Source organism: Miscanthus floridulus, chromosome 5 (genome assembly GCF_019320115.1).
Source record: "Miscanthus floridulus cultivar M001 chromosome 5, ASM1932011v1, whole genome shotgun sequence".
Classification (NCBI taxonomy): domain Eukaryota; kingdom Viridiplantae; phylum Streptophyta; class Magnoliopsida; order Poales; family Poaceae; genus Miscanthus; species Miscanthus floridulus.
The window spans coordinates 73894376-73917723 of record NC_089584.1 but is presented as its reverse complement, the minus strand read 5'-3'; the positions used below and the strand labels follow the sequence as shown (position 1 = coordinate 73917723).

The following is a 23348-nucleotide window of genomic DNA, read 5'->3' as shown; positions in this document are numbered from 1 at the left end:
ACATAGGTACATAGATATTGTTAGATAGGTAGTTATATATTTAGTGAGTACACTGTATCTATGTATGTAATTATTATCTTATTCACTTAGTTTGTAGTTAGAAAGTACTTGTTAGGTAATATGTATCGTCTAATTTGGACTAAAGGATATGTATTTCGTTACATGTTTGAAATAGATGGACAACCTAGTGACCATTTATCATGGAGGCACCGTTGAAAGCGATCGCTATAGATATGTTGAGTTTGTTGACATGCAAGTGTGCTTGTGCTATTCAATGAGAAGCCATCGTTTAGTGAGATGGTTGCAAGGGCTCAGGAGGAGCTGCATTGCCTTGGCAATGAAGATGATGACATTGCAGTTGAGGGTGTACTGCACCTATGTTCTTCTCCCAACATCCTCAGGCGAATGATCCCAATTGGATGTGCGGATCAGTGGGAGAACTATGTGAGATTGGCAATGAAGAGCCAGCTACAATGTTTAGATGTGGTTGTGCATCGGGTGTTGGTTGATCCCATCCCTCATGGGTTTTCCCCACTAATGGGTCAACAGTCACACATTGACCCTCCCGTCCCGGTACCTGATATGGATGTGGAGGTTGTACCTATGGTTCCTAATGCTCAATCTGCTCCCAATGAGGTAGTTGGAGATGCTTGTCAGACTCATGTTGTTATGGTAGATTCTCCTCATGAGATCTCTTTGACACAGAATCATCCGAGTAAGTGTCTTAACCACATGGTTAATGGGAGCTTACCCCCTATCTTATATCCATTTCTTTCATTCTTTTCTCATTTCTCTAATTATGTTGCAGGAGACATTCCTAAGAATGTGAATGAGCCCCCTACTGTTGCGCAAGTGCACTGTGGAGATGGATTTCGTGGCTCCAATAGTATTGAAATTATGATTGATTCGAAGCCATATGAGATGGCAAGGGCTCTTGATTCTGATGATGATCGCCTTGTTGGAGAGTTGATAGAGAGTGATGTTGAGATGCTGAGACGTATCTTTCCTGGCCGCTGTAATTCAAGAGTTCACGAGTTCAGCAATCTTGCTCATTCCGATCAGGCGTGTGCAGAAGGACATGATGATGAGCTCCTAGAAGCTCCTAAGGCCGGCCCTAACATGGTCATTGAGAATGGGAGGGTGTTCAAGGACCTCCCTATATTAAAGAGGTGGTTGCAGGCGTTTGCAATGATACGAAAGAGACCTTACAAGGTCTTGCATTCATATGCGGAGCGCCGTTACATAGTTGTGTGTGACAAGAAACGCTGCCCATGGAGGGTTTGTGCAAGGAAGCAAAAGGTCACCGGAAAAGTGGAAGGTCACAAAAGTTATCGGGCCACACAATTGTGCTGACCATGAGCTAACACTGAAGCATCGATAGTTGACATCTACCCTCATTGCCAAGCGGATGATGGAAATATTGTAGAGAGAACCTTACCTGAAGGTTAGGACAATTATCAGGACCGTTGAGGCATTGTATGGAGGTTATGTGATAACTTATGGTAAAACTTGGAGGGCTAAGCAGCGAGCATGGAAGATGATATATGGGGACTAGGAGGATGGGTACGAGCAGCTACCAGTGCTTTTCAATGCAATTAAAGTAGTGAATCTAGGCATGCATTATGAGTACATCCCAAAATCAAATGCATGGAAGAATGGGAGGCAGATATTCTTCCGTGCTTTCTGGTGCTTCCCTCAGTGTGTCAATGCCTTTAGGCACTGTCGTCCTATCTTCTCCATTAATGGTACATTCTTGATTGGTAAATACCAGGTCACACTTCTTATAGCCATATCCTATGACGCAGACAACAAGTTGGTTCCTTTGGCATTTGTTTTGGTTGAGTAGGAGAACAATGACAGTTGGGGATGGTTCTTGAGGCTAGTCTGGATACATGTGGTTGGACCTAGCAGAGAGGTTGGCGTCATATCTGATAGGCACCAAGGCATACTTAATGCTGTGCGAGAGCAGATAGAGGGGTATGCACCTTTGCACCATCGTTGGTGTACTCGGCACCTTGCTGAGAATCTACTCTGGAAGGATAGTGTGAAGGATAACTTTGATCTGTTCTAGGAGGCTGCTCGACAACTTGAGGACAAGTACTTTCAGAAAAAGTTGGAGCAGGTTAGAACCGCATCAAATGCCAAAGGTAGACAATGGCTCACAGGTTTAATGAGGGATTTGGAGAAATGGACAAGAGCTCACGACGCTGGTGGATGGAGGTACAAGTTTTAGTGCATCAATATGGTAGAGTCATTCAATAAGTTGCTATTGGGGATACGTGGTATGCCCGTGAATGCAATCGTTAAATTCACCTTCTACAAGCTTGTTGCCCTGATTCAACGATAGACACGCCTATGCATTGAAGTTGCGGAGTGATGGAGAGATATGGGCTCCAAAACCAAAGGCACACCTAGAGAAGGCAAATAAAAAGGCTAGCACATATGAGGTTACATGCTTTGACCATGCCATAGAGATTTATTAGGTCAAGCATAGGGGCAGTACAACATCCGATGGCGAGGTTCAAGAGTCAAGGATGCTTGTGGCTATCCTCTAAAATTTCACATGCACTTATGGTAAACCAAGACAATACCACTTTCTATGTTCCCATTTGGTGGCAGCAGCTAGGCATCACAACTATAATATCGAGAGCAGGATACCTCACAAGTTTAGTGTCGACACGCTTGTGCACACATGGAGCCCCCGCTTCGTGCCTTTCCGAGACCCTGGAGAGTGGCCTCCATATGATGGGCCAAAGTACATTGCGGATCCAACTTACCGTTGGAACAAGCATGGATAAAGGAAGAGGACGAGGCACAGGATGGTTAAGGATCAGATGCCCAGAAGAATGAGGCATGGGAGAGGAACCCCATTTCTTACTGACTCGAGCAGTACAATTGCAGCAAGTGTGGTAGACTTGGCCACAATTCATGCAGTTGCCATTGACAGATTAGTGAGGTGCGGCTATTGGTTGTTTTTATTATTTCATATTTGTCATATTCATTTAATTAATTATGCATGTAATTGTGTCAATTACTTGTACATTTCTAAGTTCATGTTTTATTGTATATTGAATTTCTAATTCATTGGCTTTTTTTGTAGGATGGCGCAATTCCACCTGCTCGACCTGAAGTATGAGGCAACCCACCGAGGACGTCTCATAGCGCAGGGGCAGGTAATAATCTATACGTTTTGTTCAAATTTTGGTGAGCATACATGTGTTCATGAAGTAATAGGATACTATGTTTTATTGCATGCAGGACCTTTCGCTCCTTCGTCCTAGAACCCACAATGGGTTCTTAGACATGTAGTACGACGACAGGTACACTCATTTCCTACAGAGAGCTGGCCTAGATGTCATCTGTTTTCAGGTTCATCGTGGGTTGCCCAAGTTCAACTCAGCGGCCATAACTGCGTTGGTTGACAGGTATTATCTTCAATCATTACCTCCATTCATGGCCATTTGTTAATGCGCTTGCCTTTTTGATATGTAATCTTAATTTGTCTCAAATATAGGTGGCGGCCGAAGACTCACAACTTCTACCTACCTTTTAGGGAGATGACAGTCATGCTCTAGGGCTATTAGAAGATGCTAGGCCTGAGGATTCATGACAATGTAGTCACCGGACAGTGTAGGACAGAAGGCTGGAGAGCACGAGTAGAGGCCTTCCTTTGGCGTGAGATTGACGAGCAAGGGGCTCACACTTTTAGAGTTCTCATCTCCTGGCTCCAGCAAGAGTTCACATAGTGCCTCGAGGAGGCAGATGAGGAGATAGTTGGGTACTACTGTAGGGTGTGGATCCTACACCTATTTGCCTATGTCCTCATCCTCGTTCCCCTCATCAGACAACACAATCAGTGATTGAATGGTATGACCAGCTCATGTTCTATGCTCATCTAACTTTTTTCCTCATACCTTGCACGAGCCACGTCTGTGGCATGGTCCTCACTGCATCCAATCCCTTTATGTATAAAATGCAATCAGTTAGCAACGTGATTATATTACATTTAAAATTAGGCAACGAAAAAAAGGTTTTCAAGCACTCACTGGCACATAATGCAACAACATGCTCATTCAAGACTTGCATCTATACTCTTGTCTCCTTCTTTGCCTCCATCCTTGCCCTCTCCTCCTCTAATGTCCTCCGTCTCTCCAAACCCCATTTGTCAAGCCCAACATCGATCGGGTTATGAATACAGCATTGTCTAGCAAACTTACGCATCTTGTTTTTGTGATATTTAACGAATAGGTTGACATAGTCAGGTCCATATCCCTTCTTCCGTGCAATTACTTGCCTCCCCTTTAGTTCATCCAAGAACTTAGCTTGACCATCATAACATTCCCACCTGCATTTCCTAGTGCTCTCTTCAAACAAAAAATATATCATATATGTCTTATCAAAAGAAACAAAATACGATTTCATGTTTACCACAAAAATAATCATCCTCATCGTAGTCAACCATATGACTACAATAATGGCCTATTCCAAGCTCCAAAGGGACTAGACCATAGTTTGATTTAACACCACATTCGCACTTGACTGGAGGTGCTTTGTAAATTAACCTTTCCTTCTTCTTTTCCTTTGCCTTTGGTGGCTCCGGCCATTGATTCTTAGGGCCATAGAGCCACTCATTGAAACAACACTTCACAAATCTATAATGCTACAAGAGAATACATTAGTACACACACACCTATAGAGATAAACATTTAAACAGATACAATTCCACTTACTTCGTGTTTATTCGGACACACAAACTCCAACGTATTCTAAGGGTTTATCACAGCTCGATCTCCGCATTCGCATAGAGGAGGTTCCTCGAGTCGTCTAACTATGGCTAGGTGCTTCTCCTTAGCCATCATTGGTGGGGGGTTAGGGGGGTGGAACCCAACAATGGAAGTGCTCACGTGGATGTCTCTCTCTACACCAATCGTCGAAAAGGAGGTACCTAGGGTTAAACTTGCCTGCACCGTCGATCCACTGAAAGAAAAAAAACACCTCTCATGGTCCTACTGTCGGTGTTTTGGACTGGCGGGCCCTCAACCAACTAGTAAATTTGTACTTCATGTTCCCAATCCTGGATGGTGATGCAAAGAGACACAAGGTTTATACTGGTTCGGGCAATGGGTGCCCTATGTCTAGTTTGAGAGTTCGATCTTGTATTCCTTGCACCAAAATGCTCATAGTAGGGGGTTACAAGCAGGGCAAGAGAGGGAGCTTGTCCTAGGTCTCCATGTGGAGCGGCGTGTATTGCTTGAGATGTTGATCTCAGGCAGCGGGGAAGCTCATGTGTTTGTCCATGTGTTTATGCGTGAGTTCATCACGTGGGCGTAGGCCTAATCATAAGTGTTCGATCCCTAGAAATGGCCCTGGTCCCTCCCTTTTATAGTTGAAGGGGGGACAAGGGTGAAACATGTGCTAGCTACATGGCATCGTGTGAACGGAGGTGGCATGCCCGAGACCTATAGCCTATTACTGTGGCGGCGTGGTCGACGAAGTGGTCCCATCCTTGAAGTACTAGGGCGACGCGCCGGTCACATCCGATCCTGTGCGTTGTGGGGCTCTAGTGTTATCTTGAAGCGGGGTGTGGCGGTTGACATGCCAGTCACTATGTGTTGACTGCGTGAGAAGCCGAGGCTCAGTTGGTGCCGAGGCCGAGCCATCGTGGGGGCGGTGACACTTCTGGTGAGCTGTTATCGGGTAAGTCCGAGTGGAGGCCCGTGCCCCATTCACTAGGGGTTGACTAGCGGTCTAGAGACGCACTCCAAGAGTACCAAAGGGTTTCTCTAGTGGGTGCTAGGGCCATTCACTAGGCCCTGGTGGCTCGGTGCCTCCCTACGATGGGATCCCATTCGAAGACCTCCCTGCCGGTCTCGGACATGACTTAAGGCATCCCAAGCATTTTGCTTGCTTAGGCCTTGGCCCCGTACAGGCTCGCCCATAGTCATCCCTAACTCTGTTGCCCTAGGGCGGCTATCGAAACCCTTAGGGGCCCAGCCTTCGAACCCCTGGACCATAACGGGCTCGATGCCCTTTATCGCATTTTTTGAGTCTTCAAGTGCGGGCTTGGGTCGCTTGTCTTTGTCTTGGGTGCAGGAGGAGCCCTCGAGCCTCCGTACGGAGCGAGAGGGGGGTCAGGGCCCCCCTGACTTTTTTGTTTGACCCTCACACATCCTTTTCATTCAGACAGAGGGGTTGTTTGCCGAGCCCACTCGTGTGCGAGCCTAGGTCGCTGGGTCTTGGCAAAATTGCAGGAAGAGCCCCCAAGCCTCTGCATGGAGCAAGAGGGCGATCAGGAGTTCTCCTGGCTTTTTGTACACCCCTCGCGCGTGAGGGTTTGTTTGCCAAGCCCCCCTCGGGTGCGAGCCTAGGTCGCGGGGTCTCGGCATATCTATAGGAAGAGCCCCCTAGCCTCTGCATGGAGCGAGAGGGCCATCAGGAGTTCCCTTGGCTTTTTGTATGACCCTCACGCGTCCTTTTTGCTCGGAAGGAGGGGTTGTTTTGCCAAGCCCCCTCGAGTGTGAGCCTAGGTCACTGGGTCTCGTCAAGGTTGCAGGAAGAGCCCCTTAGCCTTTGCACGGAGCTAGAGGGCTGTCAGGGGTTCCCCTGGCTTTTTGTATGACCCTCGCGCTTCCTTTTTGTTCGGAAGGAGGGGTGGAATATGCCAGGCTACCCTTGATGGGCGCGAGCGGTGGCACTTCCGATAAGCTGTTATCAGGTAAGTCCGAGTGGAGGCCCATGCCCTATTCGCTAGGGGTCGACTAGTGGTCTAGAGACGCACTCCAAGAGTACCAGAGGGTTTCTCTAGGGCGTGCCGGGGCCGTTCGCTGGGCCCTAATGGCTCGGTGCCTCCCTACAGTGGGATCCCATTCGGAGACCTCCCTGCTGGTCTCGGACACGACTTAGGGCGTCCCAAGCATTTTGCTTACTTGGGCCTTGGCCCCATATGGGCTCGCCCTCAGTCGTCCCTGACTCTGTTGCCCTAGGGCGGCTGTCGAAACCCTTAGGGCCTAGCCTTTGAACCCCTGGACCGTAACAGGCTTGGCGCCTAGTTCCTTTGTCTAAAAGGAATAGGGTGGGGGGATATCTCCCCCAATGGCTTGACAACGGTAGGCACGTCCTTTGAGGCGATTTTCTCAGGGAGGCGGAACGACGCCTGCCACTGTAGCGGTTGGACGTGACGTCATGTCAGCGGATGGAACATAACTATTCGTGTGATTAATGAGGAAAAGGTGGGCATGTGGGTAGTAAAATCAGATCTAGATTAACTGCGCCAGATCTGGGGAAACTTCCCTGATTTCATCGCCCATCCATTTCACCTTCTTCCTGCATAAATACGCGACGAGCCTCCCCCCTCCCCCCTTACCTTGCCTGCATTAGCCTTTGCCACCCTTGAGCCATCGCTAGAGCAGAGAGCACTAGGAAGAGGAAGGGAGAAGGGCGAGGCATAGAAGGAGAGAGGGGGAGAGACTCACAGCCATAGTCAAATTCTCCACCATGCTCATGGCCGGCAATGTCGTTGTCATCGAGGTGGACCCTTGGGGTCTTTCTGATGTCACCGTGGAGATGCTTCAGTCGCTCGTCGACGGTGGACTTCTTTGTCCAGTTACCGACCCCAATAGGCCAGAGTGGATCGCTCCATCGGGCGAGCCGGAGCCAAGGCCCACAACGGTTACATCGTGAGCTTCATGTCTTTTCATGAGCGCGGCCTCGGCCTTCTGGCGGACCGGTTCATGTAGGCGCTCCCGTACTACTACGGCGTGGAGCTCCACAACTTCAACCCCAATTCCATCACGCAGGCGGCCATCTTTGTTGCCATCTGCGAGGGGTATCTGGGGATTGCTCCCCATTGGGAGCTGTGGCTCCACCTCTTCCGAGCGAGGCATACCACCAAGCTGACGGGTACATCAGGTACGAGGAAGGCGGTGAGGGCTGGTGGCTGCACTCTCCAAGTGCGCCAGGACCGTCAGCACCTCTACATCCTGACCCAGATCACGTCAACCAATCGCCACTGGTACACGAGATGGTTCTATCTTCATAACGACGATGGTGGACTTCCCCCCTACACCGAGCGGATCGTGGGGAGCTACCTAGAGAGGTGGAAGTATGGCATCCCGAGGGAGGATCAGCCCAAGCTGTAGCCACTCCTAGAGGGGTTGGAGAGGCTGTGGGACCGCGACCTTACTGTGGCTATGGTCGTGGCCACCTTCCACCGCTAGAGGGTGCTGTCGCTGATGGCTCGGCGGCGGTGCCTGTTCGAGATGAGGCCAGATGAGCCAATCGAGGTCATCCGGATGTCTGCCTCCGCCCTCTCCGATGAGAAAATTCTTTGCTGGGTGAGGGAGACAGTGGAGGCGATGCTGAGGAGCGGTGGCCTGACCCCCTTTGTGATGCACCCGTCGTGAGGGTTCCTCTCGCTGGTAAGTCATGCACCGCTATAGCCCCCGAGGCCTCTCCATTTCTCATCATTTCTTGTTTCCTTATCTATGTTCACCGTTCCTATAGGGGATGAGGGACGTGCGAGACTCCCCGCTGCCCGTTCCCGAGGACGCAAGGCGGCGGGCGATCAACCGGGCTCACGCTGAGGCGTAGAAGAGGCGGAAGGATGCCAAGGTGGTGAAGTGCACGAGGAAGATCCTCACGCACGAGGAACTGGAGAAGCGCCACCGGCAGTAGAGGCAGGACGGTCTCTCGGTGGAGTCGTCTCCGTTGTCGTCGCTGTCGGTGGACTCTATGGGCGGAGATGATGAGAGCGAGGTGGTGTGGGGTCCCCTGGACCATGTCCCCGACGTCAGGGAGATGGTGCTTGGGGCGTCGGCAAGCAGCCCGACGCTCCTTGGGGGAGGAGGAGGAGCTACCTCGGGGCCGGTAATCGCCTGCCCCGGGGCTGAGGCCGACATGCCCAAGGCACGGGCGTTGGGAAAGCACGCCATTAGCCCAGTGGGCTCGATGGCCGCGGTGGAGCAGGTGGCGGCGGGGGCGACACAACTGCCCCCGCAGAGGACCGAGGGGGCGCCGGGGTCCGTCGAGGACCGACCGGCGCCGGCGGATACAGAGGCCGTGCCTCTGCCGCCGCCATCGCCTTCGTAGAGGAGGGTCACCATGCTAAAGCGGTGGTAGCCCCGCTTGAGGTAAGTGTATTTTCGGTAGAGTCGCAGCATTTTCCGTTCATTCTTCGGTCTCATGCTGACCCCGTAAGTGTTTTGTCTTTAGCCGGAAGCGACCTGTGGAGGTGCCCACCTTGGCGCCCCTTATGGCGCTCAAGGTGAGCCCCGACTCCACGACACAAGCCGCCATACAATGCGGCGCGGTGTCAGCGAGGGCCGACCCAAAGGAGCCGGCCACCCCAGGAGGGGCTACCAAGGCGACCCCAACATAGACAGGGGAGGGAGCGCCTCCGCCCCATGAGGCCAAGGCTCGTGATTCAGATGGGGCCAAGGCGCCGTTAGTTGCCAAGGCCACTGAGGTCAAGGCCCTTCCAGCCTCCAAAGCTGAGGCGACGGAGGCCAGGGTGCCCAGGATCACCGAGGCCATAGCGGCAGGGGCCGAAGCTCTCGGGACCACCGAGGCTACGATGGTGGAGGCCGGAGCCCCCGGGACCACCGAGGCCGACGTGATCGCGGCGAAGCCGTCGGCCCAAGAAGTGGAGATGAAGGCGGCAGAGGCCTCGGTGACACCCTTGGTCCAAGGCCCACCACCGTTACGGGAGAGCGCCCGGGAGGAGGAGGTCCATCCGATCTCCTCCGACGATACTTCCTGGGTGCAGGAGGTGGTCGACACCGAGGTGGCCGGCGCCGTGGAACAGCCGGTTCTGACCCCGGGAGAGGGAAGCTCAGCCCTCGTGCGGGTATGACCTGAGCCCCATGGGTGGGATCACCCATGTGTCCTGTGGCAGAGCTAGGATGACCCTAAGGGGGAGCCTCTGTTCGCCCTCGAGGACATGGCCGAGGGCGGGTGTTGGGACACCTTCGAGCAATACTGCCAGCTGGCGGAGCGGTCACTATGGACGGCGCTGTCTGTGGTGGCCGACGATCTGCCTAGAGTCACCTAGGTTCACGCTTTTCTTTTCTCATGTGGTGTCATCTTTTTCCAAGTTTTCTTGTAGTGAATGCCCCCTATTCTGCTTACCTAGGAGCTCGAGACCCAGTCCCTCGGGAAGTCGGTCTTTCTCTAGCGGGAGAGGGACGTCTGGGACTAGCTCCAGTGACAGAAGGGCCTGCTTGCCAGCGCCAACGAGCTTCTATCGGTGTGGAGCACGGAGGTGGAGGACCTCCATCTTTGTTGTGTCGATGCGAAGGCTGAGGCGGCCATGGCTTAGGAGCAGGCTGCCCGCTTGGCGGCATGGGTCAAGGAGTTGGAGGAGGAGGTGGCCCGGGTGGCTGGCGATCATGACGCCTTCAGGTCCCGAGCTGGAGAAGCGATGGCCTCGGGCAAGGTCCTTGCTGGGCAGCTAGGGGTAGAGCAGAGTGCACACCAGCTGACGAAAGGCGCCTTGGATGAGGCCCTTATGGTGGCTGAGGCCTCCCAGACTAAGGCTGTGGTCTAGAGGGGAAAGGCCGAGGGTGAGTCCTGTTCCCCTTGTTTTATTTTGCTTTTCTTATGTTCACTCCCTAACTCCCTGGTGTGATGCAGAGCTGGGGAGAGAGTCTTCTAGTGTGGCCGAGGCTTCTTGGGCCGAGGCTCAGCGCCTAAAGGAGAAGGCCGAGGCCTCCTGGGTTGAGGCCCAGCGCTAGAAGGAGAGAGCCGAGGCCTCTCAGGTCAAGGCCCGACGGTGGAAGGAGAAGGTCGAGGGTGAGTCCCATAGGCTTCTGCCCCTATTTGGCTTGTTTTCCTTTGCGCTCAACCCCATTCTATTTCTTTTGGCATAGAGTTGGAGAAGGAGGTCACCCGGGCAGCTGAGGCCTTGGTCGCGGTGCAAGCAGTGCTCTGAGACCGAGATTGGGGAGCACGACGTGTTGAAGAGTGCCGCCTGTACCGCCTGCAAGGCCCTAGAAGTTGAGGGGGTCCAGTCAGGCAGCTCCCTTGGGAGCCGCCTGATTGCGTTGAGCGGCCAAGTGTGCGAGCGGCTCCGAGGAGCGCTGCACACGGGTGTTAAGCGCGCGCTAGCCGTCATCGCCTCGCACTACATTGGCATTGACCTCCAAGCCATCAGCGATGGCTATGTCCTGCCCAATGATGATGAGAAGGCCGATGAGGTGGTCGTGAAGCTAATGGAGGTGGCGGAGGGCCTCGGAACGGTGCTGGCCAAGCTGTTTGAAGAGGAGGTGGTCCCCCCCCATCGTCCGCCGATGCTGGAGGCCCTGAGCCTTGACCTGGGCCCAAGAGGCCATATAAATAGAATAGGGATTAACTTTGTATCGTAACACTAGTGGCCGTCAAGGCCTTTTTTAAAGTAATCATGCTTCTTAATCATTTTTCTTGTATTTTCGAGCCTCTGCCCTCTGTTGTCTCTGATCAGATTTCTTTTTGCAAAAAACCTCCTTGGAACCTAAGCCACCCCTTGGGCGAAAGGTGGTGAGGGAGTGCCGTAGCCCGAAGGCATAGGCCGTCTCGCGACTCTACCGGCCTTTTGGCCCTGAGACAGACTTTTGGTCCTTAGGTTTTTCACAACCGATTTGTCAGAGCATGCTAGAGAGTTTGGCATAGGATTTTTTTTTCGAAAAATGATTAAAAAATGGTGCGTGGGACTTAGGGGGGAGTCCCCTGTCTAGCCCCCGAGGGAGGTTCAGTTCTGTAGAAGTAGAGCCATGTCTCCCTTGTGATGTTATCGTAATGCCGAGGCCCGCGATGGGCTCGGGGGGTTTCTCGAAGAATTAGAACAACTAAAGAACGCTTCTTAATTGTATTTTGAGAAACAATATGTACAATGCTTGGAAATTTAAGGGTAAAAGCGATGTAGCTATTCTATGTTCCAAGCGTTGGTGAGGATTTTGCCCTTCTCGTTGGCTAGCTTGTAGGTCCTGGGCTTCAGCACTTGGGGGACGATGTATGGTCCTTCCCATGGCGGGGTTAGCTTGTGGCAGCCCTTGTTGCTCTGCCTCAGCCTCAACACCAGGTCGCCTACCTTCAGGTCTCGGCTTTGAATGCATTGGGCCTGATAGCGCCATAGGGCTTGCTGGTACTTGGCCAAATGTAGTAGCGCCACATCTTGGACTTCCTCTAGTTGGTTAGGGGCATCTTCGCGGGTGGTGCGGTTGCTTTGCTTGTTGTAGGCCTGTAGCCTCGGGGAACCATATTCCAAGTCAGTGGGGAGGATAGCCTCGGCTCCGTAGACCAGGAAAAAAGGTGTGAACCCCGTGGCTCGGCTTGGAGTGTTCCTCAGGCTCTAGATGACCGATAGGAGTTCAGCGAGCGATTTCTTGCCAAACTTCTTCAACCGGTTGTAAATTCTTGGCTTGAGGCCTTGTAGGATCATGCCGTTAGCACGTTCTACTTGGCTGTTTGTCCTTGGGTGTCCTACGGCCGACTAGGCCACACAGATGTGGTGGTCGTCGTAGAATGTTAGGAATTTTTAGCTGGTGAACTATGTCCCATTGTCGGTGATGATGGTGTTCGGAACTCCGAACCTGTGGATGATGTCCATGAAGAACAGCACCGCTTGCTCGGATTTGATTTGATTGATCAGGCGAGCCTCGATCCATTTGGACAAGTTATCGATTGCTACCAGCAGATGGGTGTAGCCCCTGGGGGCCTTCTACAGAGGCCCAACAATGTCAAGCCCCCACACGGCAAACGGCCATGTAATGGGGATGGTTTGGAGGGCCTGGGCCGAGAGGTGTGTCTGCCGCGCGTAGTACTGGCATCCCTCGTAGGAGCGTACTAACTTGGTGGTGTCAGCAACTGCCATCGGCCAATAGAACCCTTGGCAGAAGGCATTTCCGACGAGCGTCCGAGGCGCCGCATGGTGCCCATAGGCACCCATGTGCAAGTCCCAAAGTAGGGCCTAGCCTGCCTCGGTGGTGATGCATCATTGGAGGACACCAGATGGACTTCGCCTGTACAACTCGCCATTGCAGAGGACGTAAGTTTTGGCTTGTCGCGCAAGCCACCGGGCTTTGGTCCTGTCACTAGGAAGCTCTCCCCAAGCGAGCCAATCAAGGAACGAGACTCGCCAGTCCATGTCCTAGTCGGTCTGGGGAGGCTCTGTGTTGACTTCCATGACCTCGGGCTCGGTCGAAGGAGTCTCGGCGACAGAGGGGCCATCAAGGCCTACGGTGGGTTCGGCCGGTGGGTCCTCTTCCGCTGCTGAGGCATAGTCGATGGAAGGCTTGTGGAGGTCTCTGGCAAAGACATTTGGGGGGACCGGAGTCCATGCCGACGCCATCTTTGCCAGTTCGTCCGCGGCCTTGTTGTATTTCCACGCGATGTGGTTGAGCTCGACACCGTCGAACTTGTCTTCTAGGCGATGTACCAACTTGTAGTACGCCTCCATTTTGGGGTCGTGGCAGTTTGACTCCTTCATGACTTGATCGACGACGAGTTGCGAGTCACCTCGGACTTCAAGACGTCGTACTCCAAGTTCGATTTCAATCTACAAGCCGTTGATGAGAGCTTCGTACTCAGCTGCGTTGTTGGAGGTGGCGAAGTGGAGTCGAACCATGTAGCGCATGTGTACTCTAAGGGGCGAGATGAAGAGTAGACCCGCGCCTACCTCGGTCTTCATCAGGGACCCATCGAAGTACATGGTCCAGCATTCTGTCTAAATTTGAGCAGGTGGCAGTTGGGTGTTGGTCCACTCAGCCATAAAATTGGCCAAGACCTAAGACTTAATCACTTTCTGAGGTGCGAAAGTCAAGGCTTCCCCCATGAGTTCGATGGCCCACTTGGCTATCCTACCCGAGGCCTCCCGGTTATGGATTATCTCTCCCAAGGGGAAAGACGACACCACGTTACTGGGTGGGACTCGAAGTAGTGACACAGCTTGCGCCGAGCCAAGACTACGGCGTAGATCAGCTTCTAGATGTGGGGGTAGCGTGTTTTGGTTTCAGAGAGCACTTCGCTGATGAAGTAAACAGGTCGTTGGATGGGTAGAGCGTGCCCCTCTTCCTGCCTCTCCACTACCACGGCCGTGCTGACCACTTGGGTTGTTGCGGCGACGTAGAGTAAGAGGGCCTCATCCCTAGCTGGCGTTACCAGGACGGGAGGACTAGTGAGTAGTGCCTTGAGCTTGGCGAGGGCTTCTTTAGCCTTGGGGGGTCCAAGAAAAGCGTTCAGATTTTCTCAAGAGGCGGTACAGAGGCAAGCCTTTTTCGCTAAGGCGTGAGATGAAGCGGCTCAGGGCCACAAGGCATCCCATGACCCTCTACACTCCCTTGAGGTCTCAGATTGGTCCCATGCTAGTCACGGCCGAGACCTTCTCTAGGTTGGCCTCGATGTCACGTTCTGAGACTATGAATCCCAAGAGCATGCCTCGGGGGACCCCAAACACACACTTCTCGGGGTTGAGCTTGATGCCCTTCTCTCTAAGGCATTTGAAGGCTATCTCTAGGTCGTCAATGAGATCCTCGGCCTTTTTGGACTTGACCACGATGTCATCTACATAGGCCTCGATGGTTCGCCCGATGTGCTCACCAAAGACCTAGGTCATGCACCGCTGGTATGTGGCCCCTGCGTTTCTAAGGCCGAAAGGCATAGTCACATAGCAGTACATGCCGAATGGTGTGATAAAAGAAGTTGCGAGCTGGTCGGACTCTTTCATCTTGATTTGATGGTACACATCAAGGAAAGACAGGGTCTCGCATCCCATAGTGGAGTCAACGATTTGATCGATTTGAGGTAATCGGAAGGGGACTTTTGGACAGGCTTTATTCAAACCGATGTAATCTACACACATCCTCCACTTCCCATTTTTCTTCTTGACTAACATAGGGTTAGCTAACCACTCTGGATGGGATACTTCCCTAACGAATCCGGTCGCCAGAAGTTTTCGCGTCGAATCGGCGCAGGCGCTGCTTCACCAGTCTAGAGCTGGCCCGGATGTCCAAGGCGTGCTCGGCAACCTCCCTCGATATGCCCGGCATGTCCAAGGGACTCCATGCGAACATGTTGGCATTCGTGCGGAGAAAGTCGACGAGCACGGCTTCCTATTTGATGTCGAGAGTGGCGTTGATCCTCAGCGCCCGGTCGTCGAGGCAGGCGGGGTCGACTGGAATGAGTTTGACGGCCTCCGTAGGCTCGAAAGTCTCGGCTCGACACTTGGGCTCGGGCAGCTGGCTGCCGAGTCGGTTGAGGTCGACGATGAGGGTCTCGGCCTCCACGAGAGCCTCGGCGTACTTGATGCACTCGATGTCACAGTCGTATGCATGTTTGTACGTGGACTCAATCGTGACGACGCCGTAGGGACCTGGCATCTTGAGCTTGAGGTAGGTGTAGTTGGGGACCACCATGAACTTGGCGTAGCACGACCGCCCCAGGATGGTGTGGTAGGTTCCCTTAAACCCAACCACCTCAAAGGTAAGGACGTCCTTGCAGTAGTTGGAGGGGGTGCCGAAGCAAACGGGAAGGTCGATGCGCCCAAGGGGTCAGGTGCGTTTCCCCGGCACGATGCCGTGGAAAGGCGCGGCGTCACCTCGAAGCCACGACCGGTCGATCTCTAGGAGCTCCAGGGTGTTGGCATAGAGGATGTTGAGGCTGCTGCCTCTGCCCATCAACACCTTGGTGAGTCGAGTGTTGCCGATGATCGGGTCGACAACGAGTGGGTACTGCCCGGGATTCGGGACATGGTAAGGGTGGTCATCTCGGTCAAAGGTGATCGCCTCCTGAGACCAGTCGAGGTATCAGGGAGTGGCCACCTTAACCGAGAAGACCTCTCAGCGTTCCACCATAAGGCACGCTGAGGGTCCACCAAAGATCATGAAGGCATTGTGCACCTTGGGGAACCCTTCGTCCTTGTCGTTGTCCTAGTCGTCGGCGCCCCTCTTCTTGGCATCGTCGTCGGGGAGCCCGAGCTTGGCATAATAACACTAGAGCATGGTGCAATCCTCGAGGGCGTGCCTCACCAGGCCCTGGTGATAAGGGCATGGCTTCTTCAGCATGTCGTTAAAGAGCTCGGGGCCCCTGGGGCCTCGGGGGTTCTTGCGCTTCGTGACCATGACTAGATCAGCCTCGAGGATCTCCTGCTTCCCCTGGTGACCCTTTTTCTTTTTCCTAGGGAGGTGGGGAGCCAAGACCTCGGTGGCCTCATCCCTCCGCTTCCCCTTGGTGTCATTGTCGAGGAAGATGGCCCCAACTGCCTCTTCGCCCGAGGTGAAGTTGGTGGCAATGTCGAGGAGCGCGATAGCCAAGCGCAGCATGTTTCGGCCTAACTCTTGAACCAAGTCTCGGCAGGTGGTGCCAGAGAGGAAAGCCTAGATGATTTCTGAGTCACCGACGCTGGGCAACTCGGTGCACTATTTGGAGAAGCACCAGATGAAGTCTCAGAGAGACTCGTCTAGTTTCTGGCGATAGCTCTTAAGGTCCTAGGAGTTTCTCGGGCGCACGTATATGCCCTGGAAGTTCTCGACAAAAATCCTAACCAAGTCGCGCCAGTCATGGATCTGTGAGGGAGGAAGGTGTTTGAGCTAGGCTTGTGCCGAGTCTGACAAGAGCAAGGGGAGGTTGTGGATGATGAGCAGGTCGTCGCTCGTGCCGCCTAGCTAATAGGTCAGGCGGTAATCAGCCAGCCAAAACTCGGGGTTGGTTTCGCCGCTGTATTTCATGAGGTTGGCCGGTTGGTGAAACTGGGCCGGAACTGAGCACCGCGGATGGCAATGCTAAAGACTCGGGGGCCAGGTGGTTCAGGAGAGGGGCTACGGTCCTCCCCACTATCATAGTGGCCGCCTCGGTGTGGATGGTAGCCGCAGGTGGGCCCCTCATTGTTGTGGCATCGTCGCCTGCTGACCACATCGTGGTCGTCTCGTGCCTCGTGTCGGTTGTCGAGGTGGTCGTGTAGCAAGGGGACCCTATTGATTGTCGGTGCCTGAGCGTGCTCGGGACGAACCGAGGCCTCTCTATCCTACCGATACGGTGCCATGGGGAGGTCCGAGGCGGCTCCGCACCATCGGGAGGTGGAACTCTCGGCCTACTGCACCGCGGCGGTCTCGAGGAGATCCCGGAGCTTGCCGCAGACCCATCACCCCTCCATGGTAGAGGGCTCGGGCATCGTGTGAACTAGCATTGCCGCAGCCATGACATTCTGGCTAGCGCGATTGAAGATTGGGGGATGCTCGCCCCCTTCGTCATCGTTGATGCGGTGGTGGACGTTGTGGGCCCGCCACTGGGCTCCTCCGCCGTCACCGCGACCCTGCTGCTCCTGCTCAAGAGTGTCTCAGAGCTGTTGCAGAAGGAGTCGATCTTGCTCGACCTTGGCCTGAAGCTCACGGAGCTGCTCTAGGTCCGAGCATTGAAGTTGTCCGAGGGCAAGGTTCTCATTCCGCACTGCTGGTGGGACAATGCGTGAAGGCATGGCATCGACCGTTCCCTGGCGAAGCGGGCTATAGTTGCCTGCCCCATCGTCCTCATCGCCCGTGCTTGGCATCCCGAGTCCGACGTGGAAGCACTCATGAGTGGGATCATAAGTGCCTTCATTGTCAGTGTCAGAGTAGCTAAAGCAATAGTCACTCGCGGCCAGGAAGCGGCGCATGGCTTCAGGGTCACGAAGCCTAGAGAAATCCGCTCTGGCCCACGCCTCGTCCTCCTCCGAGGAGTCAATGTGGATGTGGGTCGGAGCTGTGATGTCGAAGTCAAGGGCGAAGCGCTGGCGGTGTCCTGAGGGATCCGCGTGAGCAGAAGCGTAGGCGTAAGCATAGGAGGCGGTGGCATTTCTCAACCCGAAGGGGTATGGGGATGTTGCCATCGTCGGGTTTTGCTCCGTCGGAGCTGGCTCCTCAGGACATGGTGGGGCAGAGCTTGATGCCGAGGCATCGTCGTGCGCCACCGGCATCTTTCCCCTATCCAGGCTCAGGCTAGATAGGTTCCCAACCAGGGACCTTGTGCCAATAGCTGGGCGTGGGATACCGGTGGAGAGCGGCGTGTCGCCCTGAGTTTGCGTGGTGTCAGGGTGGCCCCGCTCGCGTCGTGCCTGGAGAGCGCGATGAGAGCGGCCACCCGGGCGCCGCCTGCGCCTAGGCTACGGGTGCATGACGTCATCATCGGTCAGTGGGGCTCGGGGTGTGAGAAGTACCATATCGTACTCGCATCCTAAAGACATGAACTCTAGGCTCCCGAACCAGATCACCGTGCCGAGACGTAGCGGTCGTACGGGATCTGCCATCCGAAACTTGTTATGGAGATGAAGCTGACACACAAAGCCCCTACCTAGCGCGCCAACTGTCAGTGTTTTGGACCGGCGAGCCCTCAACCAACTAGTAAATTTGTACTGTGTGTTCCCAATCCCAGATGGTGATGCAAAGAGACATAAGGTTTATACTGGTTCAGGCAATGGGTGCCCTACGTCCAGTCTGAGAGTTTGATCTTGTATTTCTTGCACCAAAATGCTCGTAGTAGGGGGTTACAAGCAAGGCGAGAGAGGGAGCTTGTCCCAAGTCTCCATGTGGAGCGGTGTGGATTGCTTGAGATGTTGATCTCAAGCAGCGGGGAAGCTCGTGTGTTTGTCCTTGCGTTTATGCATGAGTTCGTCGCGTGGGCGTAGGCCTAATCGTAAGTGTCCAATCCCTAGAAACGGCCCTGGTCCCTCCCTTTTATAGTTGAAGGGGGACAAGGGTGATACTTGCGCTAGCTACATGGCGTTATGCGAACGGAGGTGGCATGCCCGAGCCCTATAGCCTGTTACTGTGGCGGTGTGGTCGACGGAGTGGTCCCGTCCTTGAAGTACTGGGGCAACGCGCTGGTCACATCCGATCCTGTGCGTCATGGGGCTCCAGTGTTATCTTGAAGCAAGGCATGGCGGTCGACGTGCCAGTCACTGTGTGTTGACTGCGTGAGAAGCTTAGGCTTAGTTGGTGCCGAGGCCGAGCCATCGTGGGGGTCTCGGCAAACGTGAATCTCGAGGTTGCCGAGACCCTGAAGTAGATTGTTGAGGCTTGGAGGGAGTAGTTGGTCTCGTACACTGATTCCGAGGCTATGGTGACCCGGACTTGACTCCCCATGCCGCGTTGTCTCCGGGGCGGGGGTTACATGGCACAGTGTAGTGCAGGCGTTGATCGTGGGCACAACGCCAGAGCACAGTGGCCGGTAATCCTAGCCGCGCCCTGTCCTGGTCGGTATGGCGTTGATGCGACTTCTTGTCTCGTCGGCCACTCTGCAGTGTCGAGCCGTCGTCCGGCTGAGATTGCGGGAGTGGTTGGCGCATTAATGGGACGTGACGCTCTATCGGGGAGCCCGATCGAGGCAGAAGCGACGGGTTATTGCCGAGCCGGCCTCGAGCGATACGGAGAATCGTTGTCTCGTTCGAGGCCTCCCGTGCGAGGTCTCATGCGAGGCGGAGATTTGGCAGGCCGTCGAGGCCTCTCGTGCGAGGCCTCGTGCGAGGCGGAGAGCCGGTGGGCTCGGACAATGCCAGAGGTCAACCGATGGTTTACCTTTTGGCTTTGTCTTTGATAGGGCTTAAGTGATTCTTTCGGTAAATGTTCGGGTACCCAGTTTTATGGTACCCAACACCTACATAATAAGATTCCAATAAAATATTAATAGCCTACTTACACAAATAAAGAAAAAATGATAGTGAAAACAATTACTTACATTAAAATGACTACACGCGTAGAAGCAATGTGCCGCTGTGTCTGGATGTCTCGATTGAAACACGTCGGCCAGAAAACCACAGTCATAGTTAGGGACAAGGAGGTCAGGAGGGATGGAGGCATCTTTGCTAGACGCGTCGGGGTATAATTCTTGAGAACGACCCCGTTTTCGTCAAAACTCCTCCTGATATATTTCTTGCATGTAACAAAACGACTGTAAATTAACAAACAAAAATCAAAACATCACAAATTAATGTAAATGAGAATCATAACTATAATACAACAAATTTTGTTCTAAGAACCGAAAGCAATTAACATTAAACCCTAAACCTAGGGTTGCCCATTTGATGCACAACAATGAACACATAACATAACAACATGCGCTGCGGTTACCTTGGTTTGCAAGCTTTTCCACACATTGGCATTATCCTACGGTTGTATAATACAAATATTAAAAATTGCATAAAACCCTAAGTAATGACGATTCTTAGGTCGAAAAATCCAACTAATATATACCGAATCGATGCGAAAAACTAGGAGGGGGCGAGGATACCTTGCTCTCGAAGATCTACGGATCAAATCAAAGTTTTTAAGATCCAATATGCCGATTCATGAGGTAGGATGAAGTAGGGAGAGAAAAAACACGAGAGGGAGGAGAAAAAAAATGAGAAAATGGCTCGGGCAGGAAGGTTGGGGGCGGGGTTAAAACAGCAGCTCGACGCCATAGACCACGGCGCTAAGCTCGGCGCCAAGATCTACGGCGCTAGGGTTACTGGCGACGAGTTGCTTGCCAAGTCAGCGCCACATTGGTTTCGAGTCTAGGAGCTCGACGCCAGCTGACGCCGAGCTAAGGGTCCAGATTTTGAAAATCTTAGCTAGAGAGGCATATTTGTGAATTTTCTTTTAAAAAAGGCTAAAACTAAAAAAATCGGTCTTGGCGAGTGTTCTTTCAGCCACCACCTCTCGTAACTGCCGCCGTTCTTCACCTGAAGCTTGTGCACGACTCTTTGCCCTTCTATTCCGTACTCTGTCTCGCTCGGTCGATGTCCGATGTTTAGGGGTTTTTTTTGAGCGCCTGCTCAAGCTGCGGCTGCCTCATACAGGAGTCTGCAGACAACTTGCAGCGAACGCAGCCTTAAGATCTGAAGCACGTTTTCTTAAAAAAAAAAGATCTGAACACGTACAATGGGGATGACCATGAAAAAAGGAACAACAATCGGCCTGTTCACTTGGCTGTGGCTTGTCGTAAATGATCGTAAATTTTTGGTAGAAACAGTATTTTTCTCTCACACAAACCAGCCAGCAGTACTTCTTCACGAACCATCAACGATACGAACCAGCCAACCGAACAGGCTGAATAGCAGTACTTCTTCACGAACCATCAACGATACGAACCAGCCAACCGAACAAGCTGAATATGCTTTACCAAAAAAAAAAAAAATAACATGTCCACCGGAGATATCTCCGATTGCGATGCATTTGAATATGAATATATAAAGTGCTACATGCACCAACAAATAAAGTGGTGAACTTTGCCATTCAATTTCAAATTCTCGACTTAACAAATGTGCTTATATTTTTCTAGATTTATTTCCATATTTAAAAAATTATTCGTAGTAGTAGTAAGTGTCATGTTCGTATACAACAACATACTTATGATAACTTCGTCAATCTTAAGATACCGGTTTAGTCTTTGATAGTTGCTTACAGGGATAAGGTGGTGAGTTTGATACCAAGATTGATAAAAAAATGATATATAAGCGTTTGGAGATGGCTTAATTGTTCGGAGGAGCTTATATAAAGGTAAAGTATGATTTTGTCAATTTTACTTATGGCTGGTAATATGATGAGTTTGGATATTGTGATTGGCAAAAGAAAAAAAATGATATCTCATACCCTGTCTTTCTAGGTGCTTATATATAGAGATGGAGTGACGAGTTTAGATACTGTGATTGGCAAAAGAAAAGAAAACATCTAAGTTTCCTGTATAGGGAGATGCTCCTGTGTGTGCTTTTCACATCACCTAGTGGTTGCAAGAAACAAATTGGCTACTAACATGACAAAACTAGATTGCAACCAAGTCAATTCATACATAACTACTCCTTGCTACAATCTACAATCTCCAACTTAATTACGTATAAATAATACCGACAAACATATTTTCTCGTAAGAAGCGTACATCGAAGATTTTGTAAGATGAAGTGTCCCATATTTTGACTCGAACCATCGTGAAAATTTCTGGCCTGGGAGCATAGTATGTTATGTTTTGTGATTGATGACCGTGGCCATGTGCACGGCCGGTACGGTGTACACCCGTATGTGGCGTGGCGTGTGACTACTCGTTGGAGTGTTTCCCAGGCCAAGGCCAACCCGAGCGTAGAATGATCACTATGTCAAAAAAGCATTTGTCGGAGCGGTTATAGACTATTTGTAGGGGCGGTTTACTCAGCCGTCCCTACGCAAGAGTCTCTACAAATCATGTATTTGTAGGGGCGGTTTTCAGATCACCCCTATAAATCTATCTGTAGGGACGGCTCTTATTACCAGCCGCCCCTAAAAATAAATTTGTAGGGGCGGCTAGAAACACTAGCCGCCTCTACAAATAGATTTGTAGGGGCAGCTGTAGTACCAGCCGCCCCTACCAACAGGTATTTGTAGGGGCGGTTCAATCTAGAACCGCCCCTACAGTACATTTTCCCGAAAAAAAATCGCTTTGCCGAACGTCCCACAACCAACGTTCCGAACCGCGTTCGCGTTGCCGAACGCCCTGTGACCAGCGTTTGTGTTGCCGAACACCCCGCGACCGCGACTACAAACATAAGAGTATTCTATAAACTACAATTACAAGTCCAATTTACATGAATATATACAATCCATCATTAAATATACAAATTTCATACACATTGTTATCAACGTCCTAGAGCTAGCCTTTCTGTCTTACGAAGGTGTTGGTACTGAGGATTTGTACCTAACTCAGACTCTCGGTCATGGTAGACGCCTCTGACGTGTACAATCTGGTCCAATATAAAGTTGCAAAGGTCGTCGACGAGCTCTAAGAGTTGGTCATCCTTGTATGGGTCTCTTTTCATTCCTTTCTCTTCTCTACACTATAAGAAAACAAGTTTCGGTTTAGTATTTCATATCATTTACGAAGTTTTTATACTATGGGTGAAGAGGTTCAAACTTACCCTTAAGGGGTGTCTCCTATAGACTCCGGTGTTACCCATCATAGAACATATATAGTATCCACAATGTACACTCCCAAGCTTTTGCTTGGGGCACTGTGTGTTTTGCATATGAAAATATTTAGTAATGCTTTTGACAGCCATGTAACGGAGTACTGAAGAAGTAAGTTACACTTACCGCATATAGTATTTTTATAGCCAGCTTTTTCTTCCTTGCTGGATCATGCCTTCCATGATGATTAGTGACATAGAACCTAAATGCCCTGTTCGAATTATTTTAGCAAATACAACTTGTTAGTATCCAAAAGTGAACATTACAAGTATGCATACAAACATATAAGCTAATAAGGATTATCGATATGTATATGTCTTAAGAATCGATATGAAGTCTTTGTATGTCACCGTGTCCTTATCTAATGAATCAAAGACCTATGCCATGCTCCTCCCGACATCGACGGCTATACAAATCCAGTGGTTGCTGCATGGATTT

The 23348-nt window shown here is 51.9% G+C and overlaps 1 protein-coding gene across 1 annotated transcript; it reads right to left on the bottom strand.

Moving 5' to 3' along the window:
• Nucleotides 1-15080: 15080 nt before the first annotated feature.
• LOC136454776 (uncharacterized) lies at nucleotides 15081-15383 on the bottom strand. The gene has a single exon (XM_066455069.1). It carries the CDS (start codon nucleotides 15381-15383, stop codon nucleotides 15081-15083), a length of 303 nt encoding a protein of 100 aa, XP_066311166.1.
• Nucleotides 15384-23348: the final 7965 nt, after the last annotated feature.